At 31.3% G+C, this 17,993-nt stretch overlaps 1 protein-coding gene across 1 annotated transcript in view; it reads left to right on the plus strand.

Moving 5' to 3' along the window:
* Window positions 1-16,504, plus strand: part of LOC145268596 (uncharacterized) — a 33,666-nt gene extending 17,162 nt beyond the window's left edge. The window contains exons 2-5 of the mRNA XM_080124044.1: window positions 2,244-2,373; window positions 3,103-3,174; window positions 3,862-4,005; window positions 16,493-16,504. Coding sequence (XP_079980170.1) covers window positions 2,244-2,373; window positions 3,103-3,174; window positions 3,862-4,005; window positions 16,493-16,504 — 358 coding nt within the window. The remainder of the gene's footprint in view (window positions 1-2,243; window positions 2,374-3,102; window positions 3,175-3,861; window positions 4,006-16,492) is intronic.
* Window positions 16,505-17,993: the final 1,489 nt, after the last annotated feature.

The raw sequence follows: 17,993 nt of genomic DNA on the forward strand, positions 1-17,993 counted from the left end.
GCGGGCTGTATGAACAGAAAATGTAGACTAACTGCAGATCCTGTGAAAACCATTTGAGACAACTGTAATAAATTTATATTATAAAAATATAAAGAGTTATTTTAATGGTTTCACAAATAAGAACAGATGTCTCAATTGGTTGGTGCTGATCACTTCATGGTTCGTCACGGAGCAGCGGGAAGATAGAGAAGAACTCTTCAAGAAAACAAAAGGTATGAAGCATATATTCTTCTTCTTATATATGAACTGTAAAAATATCCCGTGCGATAAGTCTGGTACAACATGATTCAGTTTACACGTCAGTATCAGTTACTCCTGGCTAAACAACATACATACGATTTATACGTTTATTATCTGTCTGTTAAAAGAACAATATCTTACATCCACTAGATAACACATGTCACGTTTTAATATATCATCTCCTCCAATATAAAATCAATATGCAACACTACTACTACTACTACTACTACTACTACTACTACTACTACTACTACTACTACTACTACTACTACTACCTCTGCTAGTATAAACACTTCTATTATTACTATTAATACTACTTCTACTATCATTAATACTACTTCTACTACTATTAATACTACTTCTACTACTATTAATACTACTTCTACTACCATTAATACTACTTTTGCTTCTATTAATACTACCTCTGCTACCACTAATACTACTTCTACTACTATTAATACTACCTCTGCTACCACTAATACTACTTCTATTACTACTATTAATAATACTTCTACTACCATTAATACTACTTTTACTACCATTAATACTACTTCTACTACCATTAATACTACTTTTACTACCATTAATACTACTTCTACTACTATTAATACTACTTCTACGACTATTAATACTACTTCTACTACCATTAATACTACTTCTACTACCATTAATACTACTTCTACTACCATTAATACTACTTCTACTACCATTAATACTACTTCTACTACCATTAATACTACTTCTACTACTATTAATACTACTTCTACTACTATTAATACTACTTCTACTACCATTAATACTACTTCTACTACAATTAATACTACTTCTACTACTATTAATACTACTTCTACTACCATTAATACTACTTTTACTACCATTAATACTACTTCTACTACCATTAATACTACTTCTACTACCATTAATACTACTTCTACTACTATTAATACTACTTCTACTACCATTAATACTACTTCTACTACCATTAATACTACTTCTACTACCATTAATACTACTTCTGCTTCTATTAATACTACCTCTGCTACCACTAATACTACTTCTACTACTATTAATACTACCTCTGCTACCACTAATACTACTTCTATTACTACTAATAATACTACTTCTGCTACCACTAATACTACTTCTACTACTATTAATACTACTTCTACTACCACTAATACTACTTCTACTACTATTAATACTACCTCTGCTACCACTAATACTACTTCTACTACCATTAATACTACGTCTACTATTAATACTACTTCTACTACTATTAATACTACTTCTACTACCATTAATACTACTTCTACTACTATTAATACTACCTCTGCTACCACTAATACTACTTCTACTACTATTAATACTACCTCTGCTACCACTAATACTACTTCTATTACTACTAATAATACTACTTCTGCTACCACTAATACTACTTCTACTACTATTAATACTACTTCTACTACCACTAATACTACTTCTACTACTATTAATACTACCTCTGCTACTACTAATACTACTTCTACTACCATTAATACTACGTCTACTACTATTAATACTACTTCTGCTACCAGTAATACTACTTCTACTACTATTAATACTACTTCTACTACTATTAATACTACTTCTACTACTATTAATACTACCTCTGCTACCACTAATACTACTTCTACTACCATTAATACTACTTCTACTACTATTAATACTACCTCTGCTACCACTAATACTACTTCTATTACTACTAATAATACTACTTCTACTAATATTAATACTACTTCTACTACTATTAATACTACTTCTACTACTATTAATACTACCTCTGCTACCGCTAATACTACTTCGACTACTATTAATACTACTTCTACTACCATTAATACTACTTCTACACCCATTAATACTACTTCTACTATTAATACTACTTCTACTACCATTAATACTACTTCTACTACCATTAATACTACTTCTACTACTATTAATACTACTTCTACTACTATTAATACTAGCTCTGCTACCACTAATACTACTTCGACTACTATTAATACTACTTCTACTACCATTAATACTACTTCTACTACTATTAATACTACTTCTGCTACTATTAATACTACTTCTACTACTATTAATACTACCTCTGCTACCACTAATACTACTTCGACTACTATTAATACTACTTCTACTACCATTAATACTACTTCTACTACTATTAATACTACTTCTACTACTATTAATACTACTTCTACTACTATTAATACTACTTCTACTACCATTAATACTACTTCGACTACTATTAATACTACTTCTACTACTATTAATACTACTTCTACTACTATTAATACTACCTCTGCTACCACTAATACTACTTCGACTACTATTAATACTACTTCTACTACCATTAATACTACTTCTACTACTATTAATACTACTTCTACTACTATTAATACTACTTCTACTACTATTAATACTACTTCTACTACTATTAATACTACCTCTGCTACCACTAATACTACTTCTATTACTACTAATAATACTACTTCTACTACTATTAATACTACCTCTGCTACCATTAATACTACTTCGACTACTATTAATACTACTTCTACTACCATTAATACTACTTCTACTACCACAAATACTACTTCTACTACTATTAATACTACCTCTGCTACCACTAATACTACTTCTATTACTACTAATAATACTACTTCTGCTATCACTAATACTACTTCTACTACCATTAATACTACTTCTACTACCACTAATACTACTTCTACTACTATTAATACTACCTCTGCTACCACTAATACTACTTCTACTACCATTAATACTACTTCTACTACTATTAATACTACCTCTGCTACCACTAATACTACTTCTACTACCATTAATACTACTTCTACTACTATTAATACTACCTCTGCTACCACTAATACTACTTCTATTACTACTAATAATAATACTTCTACTACCACTAATACTATTTCTACTAATATTAATACTACTTCTACTACTATTAATACTACTTCTACTACTATTAATACTACCTCTGCTACCGCTAATACTACTTCGACTACTATTAATACTACTTCTACTACCATTAATACTACTTCTACTACCATTAATACTACTTCTACTATTAATACTACTTCTACTACCATTAATACTACTTCTACTACTATTAATACTACTTCTACTACTATTAATACTACCTCTGCTACCACTAATACTACTTCGACTACTATTAATACTACTTCTACTACCACAAATACTACTTCTACTACTATTAATACTACCTCTGCTACCACTAATACTACTTCTATTACTACTAATAATACTACTTCTGCTATCACTAATACTACTTCTACTACCATTAACACTACTTCTACTACCACTAATACTACTTCTACTACTATTAATACTACCTCTGCTACCACTAATACTACTTCTACTACCACTAATACTACTTCTACTACTATTAATACTACTTCTACTACTATTAATACTACTTCTATTACCATTAATACTACTTCTACTACTATTAATACTACTTCTACTACCATTAATACTACTTCTACTACTATTAATACTACTTCTACTACTATTAATACTACCTCTGCTACCACTAATACTACTTCTATTACTACTAATAATACTACTTCTGCTATCACTAATACTACTTCTACTACCATTAATACTACTTCTACTACCACTAATACTACTTCTACTACTATTAATACTATTTCTACTACTATTAATACTACTTCTACTGCTATTAATACTACTACTACTACTATTAATACTACTTCTACTACTATTAATACTACTTCTACTACCATTAATACTACTTCTACTACTATTAATACTACTTCTACTACCATTAATACTACTTCTACTACTATTAATACTACTTCTACTACTATTAATACTATTTCTACTACCATTAATACTACTTCTACTACTATTAATACTACCTCTACTACTATTAATACTACTTCTGCTACTATTAATACTACTTCTACTACTATTAATACTACTTCTACTACCATTAATACTACTTCTGCTACTATTAATACTACTTCTACTACCATTAATACTACTTCTACTACTATTAATACTACTTCTACTACTATTAATACTACATCTACTACTATTAATACTACTTCTGCTACTATTAATACTACTTCTACTACTATTAATACTACTTCTGCTACTATTAATACTACTTCTACTACTATTAATACTACTTCTACTACCATTAATACTACTTCTACTACTATTAATACTACTTCTACTACTATTAATACTACTTCTACTACTATTAATACTACTTCTACTACTATTAATACTACTTCTGCTACTATTAATACTACTTCTACTACTATTAATACTACTTCTGCTACTATTAATACTACTTCTACTACTATTAATACTACTTCTGCTACTAATAATACTACTTCTACTACTATTAATACTACTTCTACTACCATTAATACTACTTCTACTACTATTAATACTACTTCTACTACCATTAATACTACTTCTACTACTATTAATACTACTTCTACTACTATTAATACTACTTCTGCTACTATTAATACTATTTCTACTACCATTAATACTACTACTACTATTAATACTACTTCTACTACCATTAATACTACTTCTACTACCATTAATACTACTTCTACTACTATTAATACTACTTCTACTACCATTAATACTACATCTACTACTATTAATACTACATCTACTACTATTAATACTACTTTTACTACTATTAATACTACTACTACTACTACTATTAATACTACTTCTACTACTATTAATACTACTTCTACTACTATTAATACTACATCTACTACTATTAATACTACTTCTACTACTATTAATACTACTTTTACTACTATTAATACTACTACTACTACCATTAATACTACTTCTACTACCATTAATACTACTTCTACTACTATTAATACTACTTCTACTACCATTAATACTACATCTACTACTATTAATACTACTTCTACTACTATTAATACTACTTTTACTACTATTAATACTACTACTACTACTATTAATACTACTTCTACTACTATTAATACTACTTCTACTACTATTAATACTACTTCTACTACTATTAATACTACTTCTACTACCATTAATACTACATCTACTACTATTAATACTACATCTACTACTATTAATACTACTTCTACTACTATTAATACTACTTCTACTACCATTAATACTACTTTTGCTACTATTAATACTACTTCTACTACTATTAATACTACTTCTACTACTATTAATACTACTTCTACTACCATTAATACTACTTCTACTACTATTAATACTACTTCTACTACCATTAATACTACTTCTACTACTATTAATACTACTTCTACTACTATTAATACTACTTCTGCTACTATTAATACTATTTCTACTACCATTAATACTACTACTACTATTAATACTACTTCTACTACTATTAATACTACTTCTACTACCATTAATACTACTTCTACTACTATTAATACTACTTCTACTACCATTAATACTACTTCTTCTACTATTAATACTACTTCTACTACTATTAATACTACTTCTACTACCATTAATACTACTTCTACTACTATTAATACTACTTCTACTACTATTAATACTACTTCTGCTACTATTAATACTATTTCTACTACCATTAATACTACTACTACTATTAATACTACTTCTACTACTATTAATACTACTTCTACTACCATTAATACTACTTCTACTACTATTAATACTACTTCTACTACTATTAATACTACTTCTGCTACTATTAATACTATTTCTACTACCATTAATACTACTACTACTATTAATACTACTTCTACTACTATTAATACTACTTCTACTACCATTAATACTACTTCTACTACTATTAATACTACTTCTACTACTATTAATACTACTTCTGCTACTATTAATACTATTTCTACTACCATTAATACTACTACTACTATTAATACTACTTCTACTACTATTAATACTACTTCTACTACCATTAATACTACTTCTACTACTATTAATACTACTTCTACTACCATTAATACTACTTCTTCTACTAATAATACTACTTCTACTACTATTAATGCTACTTCTACTACTATTAATACTACTTCTGCTTCTATTAATACTACCTCTGCTACCACTAATACTACTTCTATTACTACTATTAATACTACTTCTACTACTATTAATACTACCTCTGCTACCACTAATACTACTTCTACTACTATTAATACTACCTCTGCTACCACTAATACTACTTCTACTACCATTAATACTACTTCTACTACTATTAATACTACCTCTGCTACCATTAATACTACTTCTACTACTATTAATACTACTTTTGCTACTATTAATACTACTTCTACTACTATTAATACTACTTCTACTACTATTAATACTACCTCTGCTACCATTAATACTACTTCTACTACCATTAATACTACTTTTGCTACTATTAATACTACTTCTACTACTATTAATACTACTTCTACTACTATTAATACTACTTCTACTACAATTAATACTACTTCTACTACTATTAATACTACTTCTACTACCATTAATACTACTTCTACTACTATTAATACTATTTCTACTACCATTAATACTACTACTACTATTAATACTACTTCTACTACCATTAATACTACTTCTACTACCATTAATACTACTTCTACTACTATTAATACTATTTCTACTACCATTAATACTTCTACTACTATTAATACTACTTCTACTACCATTAATACTACTTCTACTACCATTAATACTACTTCTACTACTATTAATACTACTTCTACTACTATTAATACTACTTCTGCTACTATTAATACTATTTCTACTACCATTAATACTACTACTACTATTAATACTACTTCTACTACTATTAATACTACTTCTACTACCATTAATACTACTTCTTCTACTATTAATACTACTTCTACTACTATTAATACTACTTCTACTACCATTAATACTACTACTACTATTAATGCTACTTCTACTACTATTAATACTACTTCTGCTTCTATTAATACTACCTCTGCTACCACTAATACTACTTCTATTACTACTATTAATACTACTTCTACTACTATTAATACTACTTCTACTACTATTAATACTATTTCTACTACCATTAATACTACTACTACTATTAATACTACTTCTACTACTATTAATACTACTTCTACTACCATTAATACTACTTCTTCTACTATTAATACTACTTCTACTACTATTAATACTACTTCTACTACCATTAATACTACTACTACTATTAATGCTACTTCTACTACTATTAATACTACTTCTGCTTCTATTAATACTACCTCTGCTACCACTAATACTACTTCTATTACTACTATTAATACTACTTCTACTACCATTAATACTACTACTACTATTAATGCTACTTCTACTACTATTAATACTACTTCTGCTTCTATTAATACTACCTCTGCTACCACTAATACTACTTCTATTACTACTAATAATACTACTTCTGCTACCACTAATACTACTTCTACTACCATTAATACTACTTCTACTACTATTAATACTACTTCTACTACTATTAATACTACTTCTACTTCTATTAATACTACCTCTGCTACCACTAATACTACTTCTATTACTACTAATAATACTACTTCTACTACCACTAATACTACTTCTACTACTATTAATACTACTTCTACTACTATTAATACTACCTCTGCTACCACTAATACTACTTCTATTACTACTAATACTACTACTTCTACTACCATTAATACTACTTCTACTACTATTAATACTACCTCTGCTACCACTAATACTACTTCTACTACTATTAATACTACTTCTACTACTAATATTAATACTACTTCTACTACTATTAATACTACTTCTACTACTATTAATACTACTTCTACTACTATTAATACTACTTCTACTACCATTAATACTACTTCTACTACTATTAATACTACTTCTACTAATACATCTTTTTTATATACTACTTCGTATGGTTTCTATACTACTATTGCTACTACATCTGCTAGCATTAATACTTATACTTCTGTAACTACTATTACTACTAATATTTCTACTACTATTACTGCTACTTCTATTACTATTACTAGTACTTCTACCTCTTTTTATACTACGACGAATTTCATATACTACTACTACTACCTTTGCTAATATTAATACTTCTACTTCTATATTGCTGCTGCTGCTACTACTAATATTTCTTCCACCGCTACATCGTCCGAATATTCTATTGAGCTACACAAGATCGCTGAACGGGACACTTGAAAACTATTTTAAATTCACTTTGGTATTATCCGTGGTACCATGTTCAGTTTTGAAGTAAACTCTATAATATAAAAGAAAATTGCCTGCTTGTGTATCCGTGTTTCCAGATAAAGCTAAAAAACTACACAAAACACACTCACAAGGTTGACATATAATATGTTTCTTTTTTTTGTTTTTAATGGGTGGCGAATTTAAAATCGACAAGTCTATTTTCTTTAAATGCAGATTTGGAAACTATCGGTTGTTTTGAGTTCATATTGGTTTAGCAATTCATCTAGAGGAGTACTGACACACGAGAAGCGTTTGCAGATTATGCAAAAGATACAATCAATTTACTTAGAAACATTTGGTGAACGAATAATTTCACAAAATGGGCCAGTCACGTAGGCATCTCATTCATGCGATTTGACCCTATTAGATTATTTTCTTTGGGGATCTGGAAAGTCCTATGTCTACGCTGATAAACCAGACACAATAAACCACTTGGAAAGCAACATTCAATGCGTTATTGTCGAAATACATTCTAATTTAATGCGTAGACTTGTTAAAGGTGGACCGCGGGATTACGTCATATATGCCCGAGCCGCGGAGTCATATTCCCGAGATCCAGTGGTGAGGCCCCAGCTTTCGGGGTTTGAGGAGTGTGGAGCCACCCTTTAATTGCCAGGTCCACTCTGGCCCGGAATGGTAGTACCTGTTAGGGTCCCAACTATGGGGTATATAGAAACCGATTTGAAAAAAAAACAAAACAAATATATTCTATTAAAAAGATTTTCTTAAAGATAACTGGATTCGGCATTAAATAACCTGAAAAGGGTTGATATGCCGTAAAACAACCAACCAACCAATCAACATGTTCCCGAAATTATATTCAAATTTTAAACGCGAAAAATTAATCGTTAGAATAAACCACATATTTATATGATGAAACTATTTTTCCGTAATATATTTTAGTTTAAAGTTCGCCGCCACCAAAAACACCCTTTATATGTAAATTATTTTTTAGTAATACTTGTTTCAGTAATATTTGTTTCATAACTAGCGCTTTTGACTCGGGAGAAGCAACACAGGTACGAGTCTGAAATCATCCAATCAGGAACGCGCAAATTAATAAAAAGAAAATGGCGTCGATTGGAAAGAAAGAGAGAGAGAGAGAGAGAGAGAGAGAGAGAGAGAGAGAGAGAGGTGGGGGCCTGACGAGTGAGTGGAAGTGGTTTGAAAAGAGAGGAGTAGAAACATTGCAACTTGGAAAAGCAGAACACAATTAGAGAAACGGGTCGGAGAAAGTCTCAATAATGAATGACAATAACCAAAATGGCGAAAAACACGTGAACAAAGCTAATCAAATGATGATGAGAGAGACGCGCATATATATATATATATATATATATATATATATATATATATATATATATATATATATATACGTGTGTGTGTGTGTGTGTGCGCGCGCGCGCGCGTGATGTAAAATTCCGGCAGAAGAAAAAATATATCTATATATCTATAAAAGTGAACGTGTCTGTCTGTCTGTCTGTGTGTCTGTGTGTCTGTGTGTCTGTCTGTGTACATTTCCCTACGCAATAACTCTGTCAATTTTTAGTCTATAGACTCGAAATTTGAAATACCGGGTACTGAGATTTGGGAAAATCGATGTGACGGGTGTCAGCCAGAAATTTGGCTGTTAAGGGGTCAAATTTCAACGATTTGACCTTTAAGAACTCTACCAAACTCCTCCGACAATTTTGGGTCTAGACACTTGAAATTTTAGATATAGGTTCCTTGAACCTGGATCTAACTTAATAAAGAGATTTGAGCCCGAAACTATAAATTTTAAGGGGTCATAATAGGGGTCAAAGTTTTAAAAAATTAACCATTTTTTTGTTTTTTTTGCTTTTTTTGCACAGCATACACCTCCAAACACCCGAGCAACGCCGGGCACCCCTGCTAGTATTTCATAAAGTGAAGCTCCCAACAAATGTTTTTTTATATACTTAGTTTATTATTTGATAGTTTTATGTTTTCATTTTTTAAAAATTATTGGACATTGAAATTTATATCAATAATTGAAAAATTAATTGTTGGAGGCTCCACTCCATTATATATAATTATTATAGTAAAAAAAAAATAATAATAATGATTATATATATATATATATATATATATATATATATATATATATATATATATATATATATCTATATATATATATATATATATATATATATATATATATATACACACGCACACAAATATATATATATACATATATATATACATATATATGAAGAGGGGTAGTGTCCCGAAACATGTATATACGTAGATTACTGTTTTAATATATATATATATATATATATATATATATATATATATATATATATATATATATATATATATATATATATATATATATATATAAACTACTTCATTTACTCACATAAACCTAATATACGAAAGTATAGATTTATGCGTAAACTTTAAGTATTTACTTCAAAAGTGCTCAATACGTAGGTAGAGCTAGTTAGTATTTTATAAAAATATATATGGCGATTAAGCTACACTGAATATTCTGCGTTTCATCCACTATAGGATTCGTCAGGCTTATGCGCGAATTCTGTGGTTGCTTCTTGTTTCTATATATGTTGAGGATTTCTAGTTAGCCAATCAGCTTTCTAGTATCCACCGCGCCCCTTCCTATCAGCCAATGGACATGCATTTTATCGAACAAAGGATTTGTTTTAGAACTAGGTTAGTGGTTTAAGGTAGACGTTTTCCTTCCTTTTTTTTTTAGCTGATAGGAAGGGGCGCGGTGGATACTAAAAAATGATTGGCTAACTAGAAATCCTCAACATATATAAAAACAAGAAGCAACCACAGAATTCGCGCATAAGCCTGACGAATCCTATAGTGGATGAAACGCAGAATATTCAGTGTAGCTTAATCGCTATATATATTTTATAAATTACTATATATATATATATATATATATATATATATATATATATATATATATATATATATAGACTTTGTTTAATATACAAACCTTATTTGTTACATATATGTTATATGTGCGTACAAGTTTCAGTGGAACCCCAATTCAAAGAGACCACTTTATCAGATCAAGAAGGGGCGATAGGTTAATCATTTACTTGAAACGTACTCAGTTTGTATATACCAATCGTAATGGATAAAAAATATGGTACTTGTACAGTTTAGTCAAGACATTAAAAAATGAAAATATCGAAAAAAATGTTATATTGTACGTATCTCTTTTGGACTAAAGATCTCCGAAAAAAAAAAAAATTGATCGAGTAGTTTTTATTTTACAGCAGAAAAACACGTTTTTATGAGAGCGCGTTGAAGTCAGCCATTACGAAATTTGTTGAACAAGCCAAATGGAGATAACCCCAGTTAAAGCGCCGACACTCCCTCCCCATCTTTATTACTAGCTTTTCTTCCTATAAATCGGACCATTTTCTCGGTATCATAAATTGTTTTTTTTCGCTATAAAAAAAAAAAAACACTACTTGATTAAATTAAGTGAATTTTTTTTCAGGGAACTTCATTCCATAACGACTACGAACAGTATAACTTTTTCAATATTTTCATTTTTTTTAATGCATTGACTAAACTGTATAAGCGCCAAAATATTTCTTCATAAATAAATATTTGACGAATTTTTCTGATTTCAGGTTGAAATGAACAGCTACAGCAGGAATTGGAATACACCCTACTAAAGCCTAATTGTCACAGCTGATGAATTTCAAAGATGCAATCTAGATGTGAGGGCACGTGAGAAGAACGATATGCAATAAAATTGTTTTAAACGTGAAATAAAAAATGTCACAGAAACATATGGAATGCTTTAGACTGTTTTTGTACCATCTTGCATGAATCTAGAATCAGTTTTTGAGTAGCATAAGAGATTCAAGGGAGACAGGGAGTCTGATGAAGGGCGTGAGAGGAGTAAGGAAGTAAGAACCCCAGAGTTGATTGGCCAAATAAAGAATTTCATGAATAAGGATCGCCGTGTGTTTAAAGAAACAATAAGTGCACAGTTTGATGTCAGTGTGGGAACTGTCCACACAATTATTCGCGAGGAACTGAAGATGCGGAAGATTTGTGTGAAGTTTGTCCCAAAGGAGCTCCATTTTTGTCACAGACTATTTGACACATATGGGCATCAAGACAGTTCCTCACTTTTCCTGTGGTCGAAACCTTGCCCCTTGTGAATTTTGGTTATTCCCTAATCTCAAGCAAAACCTTAGAGGCTGTAGTTATGAGACAAAGAGCTAAAAGAGCCTTTGACGAAGGTCATTGATCCGCTCACACAAGAGGACTTCAAGAAGTTTTTGGAACCGTAGAAAAAGTGTTGCATGGAAAAGGGCTGCCCCCCTTTCCATGCAAATAAGAAGAATATTAGAGAAGTGAAAATGAGATTAGGATAAGCCTAGAATCGAACCCTGTTTAGAAATGCCAGTTAAAAGAATGGACAATGCAAATTAAAAAAAATGTATAGTTTAAAAAATAGGTTAGGTTAAAAAAATAGGTTAGGTGAGGATTCTTTTATTCGCCAAAAGTGTGTTTGGACAAACATATGGAAAGCCACGTGAAATTAGTCACGTTTGAAAACACATTTCAGACGTCATAGACAAAGGACATTTCTCGATATAGGATCTGAGGGTTCGAATGTAGAGTTAGTTGAGTCAGTCAGAGAGAGTCAGTCAGAGAGTCAGTTGATCAGCCAAGAGTTGACATAGTCAGTTGGAGAGGAGAGTCCCCTTAGAGGCGAAAGGTAGAAGATTAACCGTGTAGATACAAGTGGAATTCCTGACGTCATCGACCGGTCGATCAGATGAATAAAGAAGTCATCATTTATGTTGTAACTGTTGTCTTGTGTCTTGTGTCAACTCCTTCATCACGAACGAAAGGTAATTGCGTGTATAATCTTACTAGCAATTCAATTCAGCCCGGCGTTGCCTAGGTGTTTGGAGATGTATGTTGTACAAAAAATAAAATAAAAAAGGCCAATTTTTTAAACTTTGACCCCTATTATGACCCCTTAACATTTATTGTTTTGGGCTCAAATCAAGTTATTAAGTTAGATCCATGTCCAAGGAACATATATCTAAAAATTCAAGTGTTTGAACCAAAAATTGGTGGAGGAGTTTGGTAGAGCTCTCAAATGTCAAATCGTCGAACTTTGACCCCTTAACAGCCAAATTTCTGGTCGAAAATGGATCACTAAGATTTTCCCAAATCTCAGTAGCCTCTATATCAAATTTCGAGCCTGTAGACTGGACATTGACAGAGTTATTGCGTAGGGAAATGTACACAGTCAGACGGACACACAGACAGACAGACAGACACGTTCACGTTTATAGATATAGAGATAATGAACATTTTGTAATCCTTGGAAGATTATGTATCTCCCCTCCTCTGTGTTAAGAACGGCATCATACATCACTCAGTCCGTATTTAATATGAAACCTCCAAAAATTGCCACAGTCGTCGTCATGACGTAATATATATAAATGTCATTACCATTCGATTGGTGTTATAAGAACTGTCATATATGAAGTCTCCAAGAAGAATCCCAGAACTGTATAAATGTCTCTTCATCATCACCATCGTTACATCTGTATTACATGTACCCGTTTATGTGTCCCCAATATGGACTCTTCATCTTTAATATGGACCCCTATACAACACAAGTGCATTGCAGCCGGAGGAGATTACTTGGAAGAGGACTAGAGTTTTATATGTGTATTATCAATAAGGGTGCCCATATGAAAAAATGTCTGGAAACTTATTTAAGGCACCTCGTATTTACAGGGGAGTAACCACTTTTCAAGGCTCGAAGGCCACTCGAGGATAAGGGTTGATGAGTGTATAGTTGTCACTGAGACAACAGCGTAGTGGTCATTAGTTGTGGAAATTGGATACAAATCGATTATTCAAGGGGACTGCTCAAGAACTTGTTTATATTGGACTTGAAGACGACCAGGTTGTAGTCAGCTGGATCGTAGATAAACGGAAGAGAGTTCTACTCGCGGGCAGTTCTAAAAAAGAAGCTTTCCTCGTGGAATTTGAATTTTCGTTTAGATTCGGGCACAGATAGTGAGTCTGGGAAATTGTTAAAAGTGGTTTTAGCTAGTCAGGTGCTTTATGTGAAGGTTTGGCATGGGAGGATTATAGATTGAAACTCGGACGAGGACCAAACTCCTATCCTTACATCATCAACGCTCTGATCCCCGTTTGGCATCAATTGGGATGGATGGCTCTCGTCTGGGAGAGGCCCCGTGTTTTGACAAGCTTCTGGGTTTGACCTTTACTCCTGATCTGAAATGGAACACGTACATCAAGTCTGTTGCCAAGGTCGCTGGAAAGATGGTGGGATCCTTCTACCGCTCCAGAAGATATCTCACTACTGATGCAATTCTCTATCTATATAAAAGCCAAGTAAGTCCAAGGATGGAATACTGCTGTCATATCTGGACAGGAGCTGCTAAAAACAGCCTATCCTGCCTTGACAGAGTACAAAATAGACTTCGTGGCTTAGTGGGGGATGCCCTTTTCTCTACCCTGCAACCTCTCTCCCACAGAAGAGACGTTGCGAGCCTATCCTTGTTTTATCGTTATTTCCATGGCAGGTGCTCGTCTAAACTCCAATCTCTGGTCCCCCCTCGCCAATCTTTCACGAAAAACACCCGTCTAGCTGAATCCACTGTGAAAAATTTCCCCCACTCTTTATCTGTGCCTAAATCAAAACGTGGATTCCATGAACAAAGCTTCTTTCTTAGAACTGCACGCCTGTGGAACTCTGTTCCGTCTGCCTGCTTCCCACCTGACTACAACTTGGATGTCTTCAAGTCCAACGTTAACAAATTCCTAATGAATCGCCCTCTTAAGTAAACACTTCATCAAATCTCCACACTAACGCAATGTGCTTGCAATAACCCTTATCCCTGAGTGGCTTCCGGGCCTTGATAAGTGGTTTCCACTGTGTAAAAAAAAAAAAAAAAAAAAGGAAGGATATATTGTACGTATCCGTTTTGGACTGAAGATCTCTGAAAAAGAAATTTCACTTAATTTGATCGAGTAATTTTTTTTTTTAACGCGGGAAAACACGTTTTTATGACAGCACGTTGAAGATAGCCATCTTTGAATTTTTTTAACATGCCACGGGGAGATAACTCTGTTTAAGGCGCCAAAACACACTCCCCGTCTTTAATATTAGCTTTTTTCATAAAAATCGAACTTTTTGCTCGGTATCATAAAAAAAAAAAATTTTTCTCCGTATAAAAAAGAAAAGAAAAAAAAGTCACTTGATGAAATGAAGTTAATTTTTTTCGGGGAACTTCATTCCATAACTGATACGTACAATTCAAACTTTTTTTTTTTTCGATATTTTCATTTTTTAATGTCTTCATTAAACTGTACAAGTACCCATATCTCTAATAAACATGAATAATGACTACAATTTGACGATGAAGTGGTTTTAAGCGATGAATACTAACTCCTGTGGCATCTAGACTAACGTTAGTACAATATATGAAATTGCCGTAGACCGTGGCCATGTTCCTTCTCTCTCCCCACTTTCTCTCTTTCTTTTTCTCTCTCTCTTTCCCTCTGTATATATATATATATATATATATATATATATATATTCATTCCTTGGCATTTCTATGAGTTTCATAAGCTTCCAAAGTAAAATCGAAGTCGAACGGGTCCACGAATGTAATAAGTTTGGCGCGGATTTGACATCGTTATCGATAAACAGGCGCGCCCTGTTGTCTGCGCTGATTCCAACATATCTGCCCCACCTTGCAGCTAGTTTATTTCTTTTTTTTTTATTTTTTACTTTTTTATCTTTTTTTTTTTACTTTTTTCAAAGAATTACAACTAAAACCTCTGCTTGTCTTTTCTTTTTCAATTTATCTATCTATCTATATCTATATCTATCTATCTATCTATCTATCTATCTATCTATCTATCTATATATATATATATATATATATATATATATATATATCAACCTCTTCCTATCTATTTATCTATCTATCTATCTATCTATCTATCTATCTATCTATCTATCTATCTGTCTATTTACTTTCCTATCTATCATTTAATCTATCTGTCTTTCTTTCTTTCTTTCTATCTATCTATCTATCTATCTATCTATCTATCTATCTATCTATCTATTGATATATTCATTTATCCATCTGTATTTCTGTATATCTATCTATCTATCTATCTATCTATCTATCTATCTATCTATCTATCTATCTATCTATCTATCTATCTATCTATCTATCTAGCGACCTAGCTAGCTACTTAGCTAACTACCTAGCTACCTAGCTACCTTGCTAACTAGCTACCTTGCTAACTAGCTACCTTGCTAACTAGCTAGCTAGCTAGCTAGATAGATAGATAGATAGAGAGAGAGAGAGAGAGAGAGAGAGAGATAGATAAAAGTACAGATGGATAGATAGATAGATAGTTAGATAGATATACAGAAATACAGATGGATAAATATATATATATATATAAATAAATAGATAGATAGATATTTATATATTTATCTATATATCTACTTTCCTACATATCTATCTATCTATCTATCTATCTATCTATCTATCTATCTACTTATGAATTCGTCTATCTGCTTATTAATCTATATTCTCTCATCTACCTATCATTCTATCTATGTATGTATCTAACGTTCTACATAACGATTTACTTTTATTTTATCGATCTCTATTTGTATCTTTCTCCCCCTCTCTATCTCTCTATTCATTCATCTTTTTAAATTTTATCGATATTTTTTCTATATTTTTTTTCTTTTTCTCTGTGTGTCTCTTTACCTGCTTTTCTGCATGAGTGTATGTATTATGTGTGTCTATCTATCTATCTATCTATCTATCTATCTATCTATCTATCTATCTATCTATATATGTGTGTATCTATCTATCTATCTATCTCTCTCTCCCTCTCTCTCTCTCTCTATATATATATATATATATATATGTATCTATCTATCTATCTATCTATCTATCTATCTATCTCTATATATGTGTGTCTATCTATCTATCTATCTATCTATCTATCTCTCTATCTATCTATTTATCTATCTATCTATCTATCTATCTATCTATCTATCTCTCTCTCTCTCTCTCTCTCTCTCTCTCTCTATATATATATATATATATATATATATATGTGTGTGTGTGTGTATCTATATATCTATCTATCTATCTATCTATTTATCTAGCCATCTATCTATCTATCTATCTATCTATCTATCTATCTATATATATATATATATATATATATATATTTCTTTCTTTCTCTCTTTCCCCCTCTCTCTCTCTCTTTCATTATACAGATTGGAATGT

This window comes from Euprymna scolopes, chromosome 44, assembly GCF_053919585.1.
Source record: "Euprymna scolopes isolate OS-2025 chromosome 44, ASM5391958v1, whole genome shotgun sequence".
Classification (NCBI taxonomy): domain Eukaryota; kingdom Metazoa; phylum Mollusca; class Cephalopoda; order Sepiida; family Sepiolidae; genus Euprymna; species Euprymna scolopes.